This window comes from Panthera onca, chromosome A2 (assembly GCF_046562875.1).
Source record: "Panthera onca isolate mPanOnc1 chromosome A2, mPanOnc1 haplotype 2, whole genome shotgun sequence".
Classification (NCBI taxonomy): Eukaryota; Metazoa; Chordata; class Mammalia; order Carnivora; family Felidae; genus Panthera; species Panthera onca.
Window position 1 is genome coordinate 105,470,886 of NC_138340.1, and position 18,930 is coordinate 105,489,815.

Sequence of the window (18,930 nt, forward strand, 5' to 3'; positions counted from 1 at the left end):
GACATATGCAAAGGTAATTACACTGTTTCAAGGTTTTGGCAGAAGATGATTCTGAAAATGTTGACAAAATCAAACTTGTGGCCATTCATTTTTTTTCCATACACTTGTTTTGACTAAGAGGAAATATAAGCCCAGAAAATTGAACTGACCTGATAAGCTCTGCCTATTTTTACTCATTTAAACCTGCAATAAGCCTACTAATCTAGAGGACTTCAAAATATTTTTCTCTGTAAAATGGGCATGGTTGTGGTGGGATCTGATTTCTTTTTTTTTTTTTTTTAATACTTATTTGTTTTTGAGAGAGAAAGAAAGAGAGGGAGAGAGACAGAGAAACAGAACATGAGAAGGGGAGGACAGAGAGAAAGAGAGACACAGAATCTGAAGCAAGATCCAGGCTCCAAGCTGTCAGCACAGAGCCTGATGTGGGGCTCCAACCCACAAACTGTGAGATCATGACCTGAGACGAAGCCGGATGCTTAACCAACTAAGCCACCCAGGTGCCTCTGATTTCTTTCTTCTATAAGGTTTTTATGAATCCTGGGAGTTCTATAACTTTCCAATGAACGGAGCTGTGTCTCATTTTCCACAAAAATATCAATAACTATTTATTGAATACTTATTATTAGATTCTATTTGTTGTTTTCCATCTCAGTTCTATGGTATACCGTGGGATATGCTAATAATTCCAACTCCATAACTTCATCACTTTACTGATGTGCTCTTTAACAAATGGATTGTATTCGATTTTTTTCCCATTAGTGTATATGTGTAAAGAAAGAATGGTGGCTATTAAACTGTGATTCTCCAGCTAATTTCATATGTATTATTTTTTAAAATATTTTTATTATTATGTTTATTTATTTTGAGGCGAGAGAGAGAGAGAGAGAGAGAGAGAGAGAATGTGGGGGAGGGGCAGAGAGAGAAGGAGACAGAATCCGAAGCAGGCTCCAGGCTCTGAGCTATCAGCGCAGAGCCCCATGTAGGGCTCGAGCGCACTAGTGTGAGATCATGACCTGACACGAGGTTGGATGCTCAACCGACTGGGCCACCCAGGTGCCCCTATATGTATTCTTTAATAATTTTGGTGAAGCAAAGTATTCCAATCGCAATATATGTAGTGTGTTGGTTGACCACATGCTCTCCAGACAGAGACAGAACGCCTGTATTCAAATCTTTATCACACTGTCCTGAAGCTTCAGTCTTGGAACTTCACTGTGTTCCTCAAATGAGGCAGTTCCATAATTTTTCAGTAAGAATTAAATGACAGTAAGTTTATAGAAGAACATCTAAAATACATTTTAAGAATAAAATCAGTGTTTGCTAATATCGCAAAGCAACAGATACATTATTGTCAAATCTGAGTACAATTAGAAAATTTACTCAATTTCCATTGTGTAAATTTGATGTCTATTTTTTTTTTTTTTTCAGAGAATTACCCCGTGAGTGTAGTATAACACATAAGGAAATACTTTTGGCAGCTTGGATCATGAGTCTGATGCTCACCCTCCTGGGGTCCTCCTTCACTCTCCTGATACTTAATATCCTAGAAACTTGAGGAGGGAATTCAGAGAATAAACTTAATAATAAGTCTAATAATAAATCAATTTGTCTCCAAATTCAAAATTCATATAACCTATGGGAATACTGAAATCAACTCAACATAAAAGAAAAACTACATTGAACATACGTGAAGGTATATTGAATGGATTTTAAGCCATTGTTTCTCCAGTGATTGGAATCTGGTCTCAGCAAGGATGCAGTGGCCCAAATGCTGCCAATGCACGAACAAGGTCCACACATGAACATGGGTTCTAAATACCTAGACTCCTTTCATTTCCTGTGACCGCGTCATGACAAGATAGATGATAAGTAAAATTTTGTGGCAGTTCTTTACAGAAGGCCAAAAAACATTTTGATTTTTTTTTACAGGAATAAGACAATTCAATGCATGAATTTGGACCAATAAAGATTCAATATTTAGAGCCAATGCTTTGCAAAATTTCAATATCAAAGCAAGGGTAATGGAAAAATTATAAACAAAAATATTTTCAACTGAAGTAATGAAAAGAACTTTAATCTTCTTAGGTGAAGCACCTACCCTAAACACTAGAAAGTACTAGCAATTCAATGTGCTTCTTGAAAAAACTCAGACATTTATACAGTTATAAACAAGGAGAACCAAATAAGCTGATCTCTGTTCATGGGAAATACCCAGTCACAGTGTCAACACTTAAAGTTCATTCTAATCTTTCAAGCCATTTGTGAACACCTTCTTAGAATCCAGTGACTCTTACCACATTTTTCAAAGCAAAGCAAAGAGAGAGACAAAAAACTCCATGGGAGGTATACCAATTCTCAAGGTTCATGTGAGCCTTTAGAATATATATTGAGTGAAAGACATCTAAACTGAAATTTGTTTAATAAATTACAAAAATTCAACGTCTCTTGGCAGATAGTGTTATTTCTCTTTGAAAAGAAATTTATTTTTAAGTAAAACTTTCAAAGATTATTCAATTTGAAAATCATCTCTTTCCATTTGGCCACTGCTTTTCCCAGACCTCTGAACAAGCCTATGAATTGTTAATTTCAAGACTGTCTCACTCACCATTAATTTTTCCGAGATCTGAGGAGGAGCTCTTCACCAAAATTTTCTTCCAAAATGGATTCAATAAAGGCAAATGCAAAACAGTCCACATATGACAGGAAAATCACAAATGCAAATACTAACCAGGTAAATTGTGGCTGAATGCCAATTATACCTTTAGAATAGTTCTTGAAAAATTCAAGCTTTCTCTTCAACTAAGTAATGTATTTAGGGAAGCAAATGAGAGCTAGATTCCAGGATTTCAGAATGCAATAAATTCTGGGTAAATTCAAATCACACAGCAGAATCGTATAACGCACAGCCTCTGCCACCAGCTGCACCTGTATGAATGTGACAAATGGAAGGTTGTTTGAAACTAACTCAGAAAAAAATGTGAAATCACTTGGACACTCAAGAGGAACAGTTTCTAGCTTATGAATTGTGTATTTGTCTAGGACAACAGATTCAAAATAATGGTTTTAAGTGTTTTGTGTGATTTCATATTTTAAGTTTTTACTTACCTATAGCATTTGTGTCTTGTGAAGTAGCTGTTATAAACGCAGTTTTAAAAATGAAATGCTTTGGGGCTCCTGGGTGTCTCAGTCAGTTAAGCATCTGACTCTTGGCTTCAACTCAGGTCATGATCTCACGGTTCATGAGATCTGGGCTGACAGCACAGAGCCTGCTTGGGATGCTCTCTCTCCCTCTCTCTCTCTGCCCCTCCCCTGTTTACACACACACTCTCTCTCTCCCTCAAAATAAATAAATAAAAATTTAAAAAATAAAGTGCTTTTTAAAAAGTATTGTTACAATTATAATTAATCTTTATTGTAAGAAATTAATCTGATTTGTTATTTTTTTTGGCTAATAAGAGTTTCCATATATTGCTCCATATTTTATTACCCTAGTTTATCACTTGAAAATGAAGAAAATAATGTTATTGCTGTCTCCCCAGATGCTGATTATCATGGTGAAGATATTTGAAATACAAAAAAATCCCCATTGCTTCGCTAGAATAGGATATATTTCAGGTATATTCATATATCTTTTCTGTAACGCCTTGTACCAATATAGGCAAAAGGGAATAAACATTTATGATAATAAAAAAAAATTCCCCAATAGTCAGTATATCTTAGGATTTTTAGTCTAACATTGCACAGTTAATAATTTGTCATGTAAATATCAATTGGCTGGTTATGTATATGCTAAATTGTTCTACACCATTTTCTCAGTCACCTTTAATTCAACAAGCTCACTGAATGAAACACAATTATTAAAAATTTTTTTAAAGAATTCCTGGAAATGGAAGACTATAATTGATTTGATTTCTAGTTTAACTAAGAACTAGATTCTGTAGAAGTAAACAGTACTTGAAAACTCAGTTATCAGATCCTTTTAAATGCTTCATTCAATACATACAATCAAGTCCCAGAGATGTAACTTAGGACACAAAACTATAAACTGTACAAATTTCATTTTCTTTTCCTCATGTCAATCATGACACTAGTCTAGAGTTTTAGACTTGAGATGACACTTTTTCACCTGTACCTAGAACTGGGAATAGACTCCTGGAGGCCACGGGGCTGGCTAATACCATTCACTGGGCAAAGTCAAAGTTTGTAGACAAGGAGGATGGCAAGTCCAGAGACCAGAGGCAAAAGTGATGTACAGGTCACAAAACAAACATTTTAGAAAAGTTAGAGATGGGATAAGTCTTGCTGCATTTTGAACAGCTATGATGTGTAGAAGATAGGTGGAGAAGGTGATGAAGCCCTCAGGGGAATGTTTCAGAGGTAGCACTGACATTTACCTTCATGGCTAGTGAATGTACATTCTAGCACTGACCCTAAGAGGCTTTAAAAAAACATGAATGGGTGTGGACAATGGGTGGCAAATCCACTTATTTCCTTTTTGAATTTTTAATACTCTTACTATATATATATATATATATATATACACACACACACACACACACACACACATTAAAAAAAAATTTTGTTCAGAGATGTCTGGGTGGCTCAGTCAGCTGAGTGTCCTACTCTTGATTTTGGTTCAGGTCCTAAACCCAGGGTCATGAGATCAAGCCCTGTGTTGGGCTCCACGTTGAGCATGGAACCTGTTTACGATTCTCTCTCTCTTTCTCTCTCTCCCACCCTCTCTCTCTCTCTCTCTCTCTCTCTCTCATTCTTCCCCTCTCTCTCACTCCTGCTCTCTCTCTCTTTCTAAAATAAAAAAAATCAACTCATTTAACTAAAAAAAAGAAAAATTCACCCATTTGTCTCCCTTGCTACTCCTTGCCTTTTGCAACAACCAATTTGTTCTCTGTATCTATGAGCTTGATTTTATTTTTTTGTTTGTTTGTTTTGGGAGGGGTTATTTGTTTGTTTTTAGATTCTACGTTTAAGAGAGATTATACAGTATTTGTCTTTTCCTGTCTGACTTATTTCACTTAGCATAATGCCCTAAATGTCCATTCATGCTGTTGCAAATGAAAAGATTTCATTATTTTCTCTTGGTGAATAATATGTGTGTGTGCGTGTGTGTGTGTGATGTATCACAGTTTCTTTATCCATTCATCCATTGATGGACACTTAGGCTGTTGCCATATTTTTTATAAATAATGCTTCAATGAATATGGGGGTGCATATGTCTTTTTGAGTTAGTGTTTTTGTTTTCTTCAGATAAATACCCAAAAGTGGAATTGCTGAATCATATGGTAGTTTTACTTTTAATTTTTTGAATAATCTCTACACTGTTTTCCATAGTGGTTGTACCAATATAAATTTCCACCATCAGTGAATAAGGGTTCCCTTTGTTCCACATCTTTGCCAGCCCTTGTAATTTCTTGTCATTTAGATAGCAGCCATCCTAACAGACGAGATATCTCACTGCGGTTTTTATTTGCATTTCCCTGATAATTAATGATTTGCTCATCTGTATGTCTTCTTTAGAAAAATGTCTATCCAGACCTTCTGCCCATTTTTTAATCAAATTGCGTTTTTTTTTGCTTTGGTTTTTGGGGTTTAGCACATGTAATGTATTTATAATTCAGTAAGATTATGTGAACATCTCTTTGTAATAATAGATTCAATAACCTTTTCAAATGATACTCTTTAACAGGAGCATTAGATGACGTTAGCATGAGAATTTTATCCTGGTTATGCACTACTTTTATGACTGCAGTTTGCTGAAACTCGGGCCAGAATTCTACAAATAAAACTTTAAAAATATGAGAGATCATTTAAGGGAATGAAGGATTCTTCATTTCAGGAAATAATTTTCAAGTCTAGAGAAGAAATTGCCTTTGTGGGGTGGGGGGAGTAGGGAGTGGGGAGGAGGACATTTCTTAAAGTGTCTTAGAATTATTATTAGGAAAAAAAAAGTGTATTGAGGAGAGAGGCACGTCTGAGGTTGGATACTTGTGGCAATAATAAAAATAGTTGTCTGTCTTGAGGATGTATCATTTGTCATTAAGAAAAAATAAAAGGCAAAAAGGAAATAATAGTAAGCTAAATAAAATATATTTATAATCATATTTTTCAGCAAAATTGAAAACGAATGAGAACTGATGAATGCCAATATGGCATTTTTCCCTAGGATGTAATTGGAAGACCCAACCTTCATTCAAATTTTTGGATTTGCATTCGCAGTTTCTTGTGAAGAGCACCAGATTCAAAAAGTAGTCCCTCTGATTTTCTTCCTTCCGGTAAAAATCTAGTGCAAGAGTCTACTTATGATCCAGGAATTGGCAGAAGATCAGATTTCTCAGTGCTCTATGTTCCTATCTGCAAGATCATCTGGTGGAGGTATTTAACACCTCCACAAGAAAAAGCTAAGATTTATGGTAGGGAACATGGCCTCCTCTTTGTCAGCGATTCCTCACCTTATCATCATGTCAGCAGAATTTATCACAGGGATTACAGTAAATGGATTTCTTGTAATCATCAACGGTAAAGAATTGATCAAAAGCAGAAAGCTAACACCAATGCAACTTCTTTGCATATGTATAGGGATATCGAGATTTGGTTTGTTGATGGTGTTAATGGTACAAAGTTTTTTCTCTGTGTTCTTTCCACTCTTTTATAGGGTAAAAATTTATGGTGCAGCAATGTTGTTCTTTTGGATGTTTTTTAGCTCTGTCAGTCTTTGGTTTGCCACCTGCCTTTCTGTGTTTTACTGCCTCAAGATATCAGGCTTCACTCAATCCTATTTTCTTTGGCTGAAATTCAGGATCTCAAAGTTAATGCCTTGGCTGCTTCTGGGAAGCCTGCTGGCCTCCATGAGCATTGCCGCTGTGTGTTTGGATGTAGGTTACCCTAAAAACACGAACAATAATGATTTCCTCAAGAATGCCACGCTGAAGAAGACTGAACTCAAGATAAGACCAATTAATGGAGTGCTTCTTGTCAACTTGGCATTACTATTTCCACTAGCCATATTTGTGATGTGTACTTTTATGTTATTCATTTCTCTCTATAGGCACACTCATCGGATGCAAAACAGATCTCATGGTGTTAGAAATGCCAGCACAGAAGCCCATATAAATGCATTAAAAACAGTGATAACATTCTTTTGCTTCTTTATTTCTTATTTTGCTGCCTTCATGGCCAATATGACATTCAGTATTCCTTACGGAAGTCAGTGCTTCTTTGTGGTAAAGGACATAATGGCAGCATTTCCCTCTGGACATTCAGTTATAATCATATTGAATAATTCTAAATTCCAACAACCATTCAGGAGACTTCTCTGCCTCAAAAAGAATCAATGAAATACAAACAATCCTGAAAAAGAAGAAAGGTTCAATGAAGAGCAGAAGCAATGTTAAATATTGTGTATTTGTTTGACGTGGATTTGATAGACTTATATTTTGTTTTTGTTTACTTATGTATTTTGTGTGCTCTCTTTCTAGCAATTTCCTTCTCCTCTTCTACCCCCAGGACATGTGAAGCACTAATTTTGATGTTGGATGGATAGGATATTTTTTCCCCAGGGACTGTATACTTAAAACATATATGAATAAATATATACATAAAATATATAAGTGTTATGATACTAATACATTCAAATAATTAACATTTGCAGTAGAGTGGCAGTTGTATAAAAAAAAAATCAGAGAAGTAAAAAGACTTCATTTGGTTAACCAAAGTAGTTCTGTTATCTGTTTACTCAGGTCACTGAGAATCTTCTGTTTTAGATGAGCAAAATCACGTTGATTTAGGCTAAGACGTGTAACAGTATAACCAATTTGTCTATTTGGTTAAACATAACTATTTTTCAAAGAGCATCATTAGTGTAACTATTGTTAAAATTCAAATTATATATTGAAAGTTTCTGGATGTCATGGCAATGAACCCAGATATGCAGATTAAAGTCTAACTTTGCTTTTGATATCAGTTACTAGTTCAAGTTGGTAAATGAGAAGATGCAAATAGAGCTAGCATTTATGTGCATATACACATACAATCCATGGTCTCCATCTCTTACAAGATGAAGAAATATTTTCTCGTCCCTTCAAGTGTTAAACTCCTGCCCAGAGAGAATAGGAGTGAGGTTGTTGACATTGAAGTCTCGGTAGGAAAATGTTTAGCTGATGTCTTAACCCCTTAACTGGTGCGTCAATTTCTTCCAGCTGGAAATATTGCCCAGGGTATGGCATCAGCAAAAGACTTGAAGATCTAAGGTAAAAGTTTTGAAACATGTTGGTAGAGTTGAGTGGATTCTGCTCTATAAATAAATAGTCTTGCTTTAAGAAAGAAAAATAATTTTTGTCATATTTTACATCTCACGATATCTATTTTGAATTTGTGCAACCCTGACTCCTAAACAAACAAATAAAAAGAATTGTAGTTACTTTTAATTGTAAATAAACTGTGATTAGGTGACTTAGAAGTTGCAAGGATGAAAACAAAAAAAACAAACCTAGATGTGTGTGTACATGGATTTTTTCTAATGTTATAAAATATTTTTACACACAATCGTTTGCTTCATTCTCAGAACATTGTGTAAAATAGGCAGTGGAATTATCTCAGTTTCCGCATGCAGAAGTAAGGTTTGAAGAGGTCGTTACACATACCTAAAGTCCATCAGCGATACTCACTGGAGAAATTGGAACTCAAATGTGGCTCTTATGTCTCTAAAGCCAGTGTTCTCTTATTTGGTTTTCTTCCCATTCTTATTTATAGAACTTTAGATCTTGAAATTTATGATAAAAAACAATCAATGTTCAACCTATAATCAATGATATCCTATGACCTTTCTGTATTATGTTCTTAAACAGTCAACTTAAAAATATTTCAAAATCTCTGAATTATTCTATTATTTGGTCAAATCCTTTATTTTTTATATTTATCTCATATTTGGTTTGCTAATAGTCTGAAGTGATCTGAACATAGGTCCCCCAATTTACAATTTAATATCACTTGACTCCAGGAAATTACCATGCCAGTCTCACTCGTTGAGTCAGGTAAGACTAAACTCTCCCCTGGGAAAAACAGGATTCACTATGTTTACAGCCTGAGTTCAGGACAATTGCGTAACTGGAACCTACTCCTTAGGTTATTCAACGACCTGTGCATCATCCTGGAGAAGCCCCATGGCCCCTTGTTCTAAGGCCAAGGTGAAAGTCTCACTGGTGCCAGTGCCTGAATTACATAGGTAGTCATGACAGATATTTCCATATTGAGGTCTGATACCATTGGGCCACTTATATCCTCTACTATGTTCATTTATTTTTTTAATTTAAAAATAATTTTAATAATTTTTTTTAACTTGTAAAATAATACATAGTTAATGTAGAAAATTGGAAAAATAAGAAATGTAAGAAGTGAACCTGATAGAATCCCATGTCAAATTTTCATATACATTCTTCCAGCGTTGACATCCATGTACATACATATGCAAATACCACTATACATGTATGTGATGTAATTTATGACATTATGGAGATTGTGCTGTATATATACTTTATGCTATATTTTGATGTAAATTACATGTGTGAAATTTTGCATTTGCAACAACTTCATAATGTTTCATTTTATGGATGTAATTTTGTTTCTTGTTTTTAATTTTTTTAATGTTTATTTACTTATTTTTGAGAGACAGACAGAGTGCAAACGGGGGAGGGGCAGAGAGAAAGGGAGACACAGGATCTGAAGCAGGCTCCAGGCTCTCAGCTGTCAGCACAGAGCTTGATGCGGGGCTCACAATCATGAACCGTGAGATCACAACCTGAGCCAAAGTCGGATGCTTTACTGAGACACCCAGGTGCCCCTGTAATTTTGTTTTTAACCATTCATGTATCATTAATTTGTATTTTCATTAACAAAGAGAACAGTAGAGTTGAAAATAAAGTTTATATTACTGAAGAAAATGAAAAGGAGAGCACTCAAACAAAAAATGAAATAAAAAATCTACAATTAAAGAACTAGGAGAATCTTTTGTTATTATTACTATTTATACTCTTGTTATTATCATTATTATCACTATTTATAGTAACCTAATTGGTACTAATGCCTTGAAAAATTTTGGCACGAGAATTCCTTGACATAGGTTTATGGGCATGGGAGCCCTTGGAATGAGCCTATTGGCATGGGAAACTTGTAATGATGCCATGGGCTGGGAATTCCTTGGGTTGGGGCTGTGGCATGGCAGGCATTTCAGGATTTCATCAAGTCTATATGAAAAGGCACCAATGCATTTATAAGGAATTCCAGTAATCAGGTAATTAAACTTTTATTCCAGAATTGCTTTACTTTTGGTGTATATTATCTCACTGATCGTCTCAACCAGGTAGAGAGTATTATTATGTGTAGTAAATATGAGGAAATCTAAACTTGGAAAGACAAAAGAATAGGTTATTTATCTAGACCCAAATCAGGCCTTCTAAATCTAAATTCCTAATTTTTTTCTAAACATAACTGTGCAACAAAGTTACCTAGTGACTATTTTTAAATTGTGGATTTCCAGGCTTATCCTAGACTTGCTGACTATAGTCTCTGGGGATGGAGCCCAAAAATCTATATAGTAACCATGTAGGCGATTGTGATGTAACTTGTTTACTGACTAGGGTTTGTGGTCCACCACATTATAGAATATTAATGCTACTAATGGAAGCCTTAAAAATATATTCATGTCAATGTAAAGTCTTTCTTGGGAGAAAAATTTTAAGGCATTTAAAAGACATTCTTTTCCTTCACAAAATATTCAAGTTATAGCTCAACTTTCGTTTAGACTTTTTTGGTTGAAAGGGACTGATTCACATATTAGTCACCTAATGTACGAAGGGACCTGCGGAATGCACATGAAATGATAAAGAAGAAACACTGTCATGAAATCCAAAAATAAAAGCTGAAGCCAGCTGAGTAAAAGGAAACTCTATAGACAGAGCTCAACAGCCATAATTTGTGGAATCTCTTCTAATGCTCATCCAATATTATGAGTCAACCTCTCCCTGCACACCTACTTTTCCTTCTCTCACTATATATGGTTGAAAAAAAATACTTTTTTTCTGCTTATACATAACTCCTACTTCATCATAAATACAACTAACTCTACCATTCTGGACCTTGACTGTACCTCATGACTTCTTTCTATTTTATACTTGAACACATACTGGCGTGTGTGATTTGATTTATTTCCCTCAATTCAAATTTTTCTAGGGTGTATCTGATTACACATCTGTCATTGTTGTCAGGCCATCATTAGGTTCCCTGGCATATCTAGGTACTGGCTATACTTGGGTCAGGGGTCCAAATCTGAACCAATCAGACTCAATCTGGAAGGTAAAGCCACTGGTCTACCTAGGGCTCCCTGTAGCTTCAGCTGGGCTGTGAGCAGGGAAGTTTCTCTGAAAGCATCTTGGTGTATCGGGCACCATGATTATTATGAATCCATATGCTTCCATAATACCTCATTTTTCAGGACTCAGATAAGGCAAGGGATACCCACAGATCCCATGAAGACTTTTCAAGTCATTGGGAACTTAAAATCCACAAATAAGAATTTGATCTATCTTCCCTGTAGATATTTGATCTTTCTTTCCCATAGAAATTTTATGTCAAAGAAGACTTTTGATATATGTGGATGAGGTCTTTTACAATACAAGACTAAATGTACACTGCTCAGTAAATAAGTAAATATTAAGAGTCAATTATGTAGGCACACTGAGAGGTCCACGTGTTTGCATGTTTATAGTTCTTAGGCACATCACAGCTGTTTCAAATCAGAAAATGAGTTTGAGAACATCTGTGTTTGTTCTATTTCTTCTGGCTTCTTCCTCAATAGACACAGGTCCTTGTTACTCATCTCAACACTAGACAATGTATATTTAATTAATCAATAAAAGTTTTAGCTTTAACCATTGGAAATAAGTTACCAGAAAGAAGGCTTTTCCAAGTTAATCCTGCTAATCCTGTACTTATTCTCTGGCACTACTTAAATAGTAGAATTTTTGAAAATTAAAGTCTTCCTCCCAGGGATGCCTGGGTAGCTCAGTCAGTTAAGTGTCCGACTTCGGCTCAGGTCATGTTCTCACGGTTCATGGGTTTGAACTCCATGTCGGGCTCAGCACCGGCAGCTTGGAGCCTAGAGGCTGCTTTGGATTCTGTGTCTCCATCTCTCTCCCTCTCCCTCTCCCTCTCCCTCTCCCTCTCCCTCTCCCTCTCCCTCTCCCTCTCCCTCTCCCTCTCCCTCTCCCTCTCCCTCTCCCTCTCCCTCTCCCTCTCCCTCCCCCTCCCCCTCCCCCTCCCCCTCCCCCTCCCCCTCTCCCTCTCCCTCTCTCTCTCTCTCTCTCTCTCTCTCCCCCTCTCCCACTTGAGTGCTCTCTCTCTCTGTCAAAAATAATTAAATAAACATTAAAAAAAAAGTCTTCCTTCCATATACCCACACATATTTACCCAAAGTTTTGAAATAATAAGAATTGCAAAATCTTGTATGAGAATTCCTTCCATTTTATAAGACAAGATTCCTGGATTCTACTGAAGGAATAAATAGGAAAATTACCAATAACTTTCACATAAGTAATTTCAGGATTAAAAGAGGTAATACAAATTTCTCTGGGGTTGTGAACAGGCTATTGACACCTACTAGTGGCACCTAATATGATATGATATATTGTTTTCAGAAGGAGATAATATAATAGCATGGATTAGCTCTGTATCAGTTAGTTGGCCCCTGATTTCATGGAGAAAAGAGTAGATCAATTACAATAAGGATGTGCGCTCTGGCAAATTATTTCTCCATGTGTTTGACTTGAATGGGATGATCTCAGTATGATGTCCAGGGACAATGGGAAATAGAAGTATCTTATACTAACTTTGCAGATTTTGTCTGGGGTTCTGCTGTGTGTCACAGATTCCTCAGTACAGAGGCTCCCTGACACATGGAAAATAACAGCCAATTTCATGCTTCAAGTTAAGGGGAATTAGTCATTAATGGAATTCTTATAACATTGTGTTATGAGGCCATGTTATATGGGAAAGATGAATGTAAGAAAATATTTAATTTCTAATGCAGGGAAATTATAACAACAGATACCTTACAGTATCACTGAGCACACAACATTTTATGCTCAAAATACATAAGTTACATTAATAAATGCTCTTTCAGTGTATGCCAAATATTGTTCTCTAATTTCCCTAAGCGTATATATTTTTACAGAGGTGATAAAGACAATGGAAATGATACTCCATGGAATTAATGGGAATTAGAAAGGATGGGGTTTTATTGACCCAGTTTTCTATGTGATGATTCTGAACTTTCCAATTTATTTGCATTTTCAGAGACCCTGGTGGTTGCGATTTGTTTTACTAATTAGTTTAAGAAGTTGCAAAGTCTGTGCTTATGTCCCTTTTTAAAAATCTTACTTCCCCATCATGGTCTACTAGAGTTTTTTCAATACCTAGATTCATGGAAGTAAAATAAAATGACAATTCTTTTTCCTTAAACCATCTTTAAATTATTAACAAGTTTTGGTTTTGCTTTTCAAATATATACTAAGTTTTCTAAGAAATTTCTGTAGCTCTGCCAGTATTCTCGAGTGTTGTACTACATGTGCTATAATGTGTTAAAGCTTCTATAATAATTTTAGTTATGAAACATGTTTTAAAAAAGCAAGGATTTGCTACCGTATGAAAGGAATTTTAGAATCTACACCAATAATTCCCTCACTATTCTCTAAAGCAGAGCCTCTCAAATTTAAACAGACAACTGAATCACCTGGGGGGTTTCTTAAAACACAGTTGGCTGCATCCCACCTCCACAGTTTCTGACTTACTAGAGTTAGAGCCTGAGGATTAGCATTTTTTTCTTCTTTTGAGAGAGAGAGAGAGAGAGAGAGCAGGCACACACGTGTGCAAGATGGGGAGGGGCACAGGGAGAGGGAGAGAGAGAGAATCTTAAGCAGGCTCAATGCCCAGCGCAGAACCCAATGCAGGGCTCCATGTTGTGGCCGTGAGATCATGACCTGAGCCAAAATCAAGAATCAGACGCTTAACCGACTGAGCCACCCGGGTGCCCCAAGAATCAGCATTTCTAACAAGTTTCCAAAAGGTACTCATGCTGGTGGTTGGGGACCACACTTTGGGAACTACGGATTGAGAGTCAGTATATTGTGAAGGCTATGAACCTGGCCTCTGAAGCCAAATTGGATGGGTTTTCATCGTGAGCCATCTGATTATTAGTTGTGTAATCTTGAGCAAGTCATTAGACCCGTTCCTTCAGTGTGTCCTCATCTGTCAAATGAGCTAATACAAGTACCTATTTCTAAAGCTTTCTGTGAGATTGAGTGTGTTAACAAGTGTAGAACACCGAGGACAGTGTCTAGCATAACAGCAAAGACCTTGTATGTCCAGATATTTAATAAGTCAAGAAAATAATTTAATTTCCACTATGTGGAAGGCATGAAGATTATTTCTTAAATAGAATTTTCTATTGTTTTGAAATTGGACAAATAGAACTAAAATTCTATAATGATTCTTTGAGAAAAGAGGTAAAGTATGCTTTAGTTTAGAGTGACAAACAAGGTTAGTATTTTGATTTGGTATAAAGGTAGGAAAGTAATTTTGGCCTCTATAAAAAGCAATAGGCTGACTGATGTGGTAAAACAAGAAGTAGTAACCACCAGAGGGAGGAACCACAAAAGTCAATAGCTCCTGAAGATGGGAGTGAAGGAAGATATCAAGAGGCTGAGGGGTATGACAGAAAGGGGGATGGGAAGGCAGTGTTCGCCATCTTGCTGGGTTCTCGTTTCAGCTGTGGGGTACTGTTGTATATTGTAGATATTTGGCCTGGTAATTAAATATGGAATCAGGTAAGTCCTTCTTTGAAACATCACTCCCACTTCATCAAGGGATCATGTTTCTATTGGTGTGATTTGAACATAGATGACTGATGGAGAAAGTCTTTAACTATAGTAAATTTGAGAGGCCCTTTAGAAGAAAGGAAAACAAACAAACCAAAACACAAATCAACAGACAAGCTTTGAACATAAATAATACCAACCCAGGCATTCTCGGGCTTAGGGTAGTACAGTTAATGTAAGCACAGTGTGAAGGCCTCCCATATAGTTAGAGTTACTTTATTCATACATGGCCCTGTGTTGGAAATAAACTTACCATGGATGTATCTTCATTTCTGGTAGTGATCAGAAAGCACCACTTCCCTACAGCAATAACTAATCATGTTAGAAAATCTATTCTAAAATTTACTGAGGTTCTGTGGTACAACAAGCATGGCTGTCTTAAAATGCCCTTGAGAGCTCACCTTGATCTACCTGGAAAATGAGACAATTAGCATAGGGAGGCTCTTCCCTCCTCCTAACAGGAGGGGTTGCTTCCAATCTCAGCTTCCCACTAGATCCTTAGTATTTTTCTCAAAAAATAGGAATGCAATTTTGCACACACCTCCAGAGTCATCAGATGCTGAGCATCTGTCTTTCCTGGACAATCCTGTGAACAGCTGGCATCCAAATTCAGTAAGGCTGGTGCCCAGATAATTTGTTAGTCAGTTTTCTCTGGCCCCACCCCCTTTGACGAAGTTGCTCTCAGACTTGCTCTGCAAAAGATAAGAGCAGTAGGAGGAACTCCTATCACCCAGAATGTTCACTCGCAGAGTGTCCAAGATCAGGCCCTGGCCCTCATCATCTCTCTAGAGGATAGTAGGGGATCAGAAAACTCAAGTCCTCTTTTCCTCCGATCTTTGCTTGTCTAGTTTTTACCCTAATAAAATCCATTCCCCAATCCACACCGTGTGACATGTCAGGTGGCGAACACACAGAAGCCTGCCTTGCACTACTGAGTTGGGGGTAAACTCAGGCATGTCTCATCTCCAGGATCTACTCTTTTTTTTTTTTAATTTTTTAAATGTTTATTTTTGAGAGAGAGAGCGGGGGAGGGGGGAGGGGCAGAGAGAGAGGGAGACACATAATCGGAAGAAGACTCCAGGCTCTGAGCTGTCTGTACAAAGCCCAGAGGGGAGCTCAAACTCACATACCATGAGATCAGGACCTGGGCCAAAGCTGGTCGTCAACCAACTGAGCCACCCAGGCACCACCCTTCCAGTTTCTACTCTTATACAACCTTGTCACTTAAGGTTTCAAAAGATGCCACCTCATTTCCTACTGCCAGTTCTCCCATTGTTCTTAAATGTAATGCATTTAAGTCTTATGGACCTGAATTCATGTAAATAACTATGTTATTTTATTATCTCTTCATCTCTGTCAAGCTGTAATTCTCTCCTATTCATGTTTGTTATTTTCAGTGTGGAAATTATTCCCTTTGATAAAGAAAGGAGATGAAATAAAAGCTAATCTGTTTAGCTCCCTTATGGTATCGGTTAAGATAATTTTTTTCCTGCCCAAGTAAAGAAATTCCCTCATTCTTATTTTCTTATTCTGAGCATAATTTAAAACCTATTTTACTTCCTTCTTAATTTATAGTGTATTTTGAACTGCAGTTACTAGTTATATGACAAGATTATTATTCCAGTGGATTTTAATTTTATTCATTTGTATAAACATATGTTATTCTGGTAACTTCTTTACAAGTGTGCATATTCCTTGTTACCTGGAAACATGAAAGTGAGAGTGTGGAGGTTTTACTTTGCCATAACATGTTACCTCCCTAAATTTATGGAGGCCCAGCAACAGATTCTCGGACAGCCCACAGATACTCATGTGCAGTAAAATTTTATTATAAACTCAAAATTATCTACCAAAGAATAGATTTTTGGACGGTCCCATACATAACTCAAGACACTTAACTATGAGATAATATTTCCCTCTCAGAATATTCTGGAAAGGTGCTCGTGAAAGCATTAAATAGAATTCTAGTAGTTTGTATGCTGTTTGCCCATCCAAACCACCTTCCTTTTCTCTCCTTTTTATTAACAAGGATCAGAATTGATCTTAGTTGCTCTAAGAAATCTTTGGAGATGTTCTCAAACTTCCATGATCTATCCTTATTAGTTTTTCATGAGAGTACCTGTCAGGACTGATCTCTTGACATTTAGTACTTTGTTTTGTGATGTATTCTCATAGGTTGTATGTTTTCTAGCGGATTATTATTTTCTTGAAACCTGGGGACACACTGTATGTATTTTGGCAACTAATATTAGTAAACTAAACACAAATAGACACACCTGAACATATATTTTTGAGAAAGAATCATGCATCTCTATGCAAGAAAGAGAAAGAAAATTAGGTAGCATAAAGATAGGTTAATTTTATTTCCAAAATTGTAGAAAATTTAGTACGTTCAATTCTACTGTCATTTTCATAAAAATTAAAAAAAAAAAACAGTAAAATTGAACACTGGGAAAAACAATACAGGCAAATCGATCTTTGTGGCTTAGGTTATAAATGGAGATAAAATTGTAAGTAACACACTGCCACCCAGTGGCAAACTTTCACTATAAATGAAATAATGGTTTATATAGTCAAAAGACTCCAGCCATTAGGAGTGATTGGTCAGGAAATTTAACATCCTATTAGAAAAATATGAAGGAAAGAGAAGTTAACACTCAGATCATAGGGAATTTCAAATTAAATGAGAGTAGTCCAAATCAAGCAAACAAATTTAAAAAAAAAGTAAAAATAAAATTATAAGCTAATTGGAAACTTGAATTTTGCCTAGATACTCAATATCAGTGAATTGCTATTCATATTTTTGGATATTGTAGTGGTGCTGGGCTTACGCTTTAAAAATAAAATCATTTTTTATCTTTTAGAGTGAACATTCCAATGTAATCACTGATAAAATGATGCAATACATCAAATTAATATGCAGAATGGAAGGAGATATATTGGAGCTATATGTGAATCAGTTTGGGTTATAAATTGAAACTTTTTAAAGCTGACTCATGGTTCCATGGTGATTCATTACACAATTGTCTACTTCTGTACATGTTTGAAATTTTTCTATAACATTTTTTTTTTTTCAAATTTCCCTGGACACTTATTACCATTAAGTATAGGATTTGATTAATAAAAACAGCTTTCTCCTTAAATTATTTCACAGAAATCAGTAGGTTAGGTCATGAGTTAGGAAGAACTTCTAATCTTTGCCTTATAAATGAACATTGAGGAGATTAACTGGAACCTTCTTAAGCCCAAGCTAATAAGAGAGTTGAAACAACTGCTCAAATCATGTTTGTATCAAGTGTCAAACTCACGTTGACTTATAAAACAGATTACTAAACAAATAACAAAAGGTGAATTGTAAAGACTTATTATTTAGTAAACTGCACTGGAGTGCAATTAATTTGTCTCTCTCTTCTCTCAATATTTACTAAGTATTGGGCTTCCAAATATGCTGATTTTCCAGCCTTTCAAAAAAGAGCAAGGGAGTTGTTGCCTTGTTGCTAGGTTTTAGACAACAATTAGAGGTCCCACTTTCACTTTTTTTTCCTACTCTGACTTGAGTCCTTTAGGAAATTAATTCAGTTTCTTAGCAACCCAGATGGTTAAAACTTAAACACACTTCGGGTTCTTTTGTAAAGCAAGGGCTAGTTTCCCTTATAAACTATGTGTTTGTTTAGTCTTGCTTGGCTTTGCAGAAAAGATTTGTGAGACATACTGCCCTAGAAATTTTTACAAAAAACTCTCAGTTTCAAATGGTGAGTGAAGTTGTTGATTTTCTAATGAATGCTCCTGCTTTGTATTTATTTTTACTCTAGTTTGTCAATTTGACTAGCTCTTTGAAATATATGTATTTTATATGAGATAGATGAATTTATTTATGAAAGAAACAATTTCTTTATATATAACATTGTAGAAGAGAAATTATGAAAAATACAGTAAGAAGGAGAAAGCCAAGCAGGAAGAAAGTGCTGAATTTTTTTAATGAATTTAT

At 35.9% G+C, this 18,930-nt stretch overlaps 1 protein-coding gene across 1 annotated transcript; it reads left to right on the forward strand.

The window, feature by feature from the left end:
* The first annotated feature begins 6,437 nt into the window (after positions 1-6,437).
* LOC132674602 (taste receptor type 2 member 2-like) lies at positions 6,438-7,352 on the forward strand. Its single transcript, XM_060627192.2, has one exon. It carries the CDS (start codon positions 6,438-6,440, stop codon positions 7,350-7,352), a length of 915 nt encoding a protein of 304 aa, XP_060483175.1.
* The last annotated feature ends 11,578 nt before the right edge of the window (positions 7,353-18,930 follow it).

Bases quoted from the DNA above. Each gene is read 5' to 3' on its own strand.
- LOC132674602 (XM_060627192.2), top strand. From the start codon at position 6,438: ATGGCCTCCTCTTTGTCAGCGATTCCTCACCTTATCATCATGTCAGCA.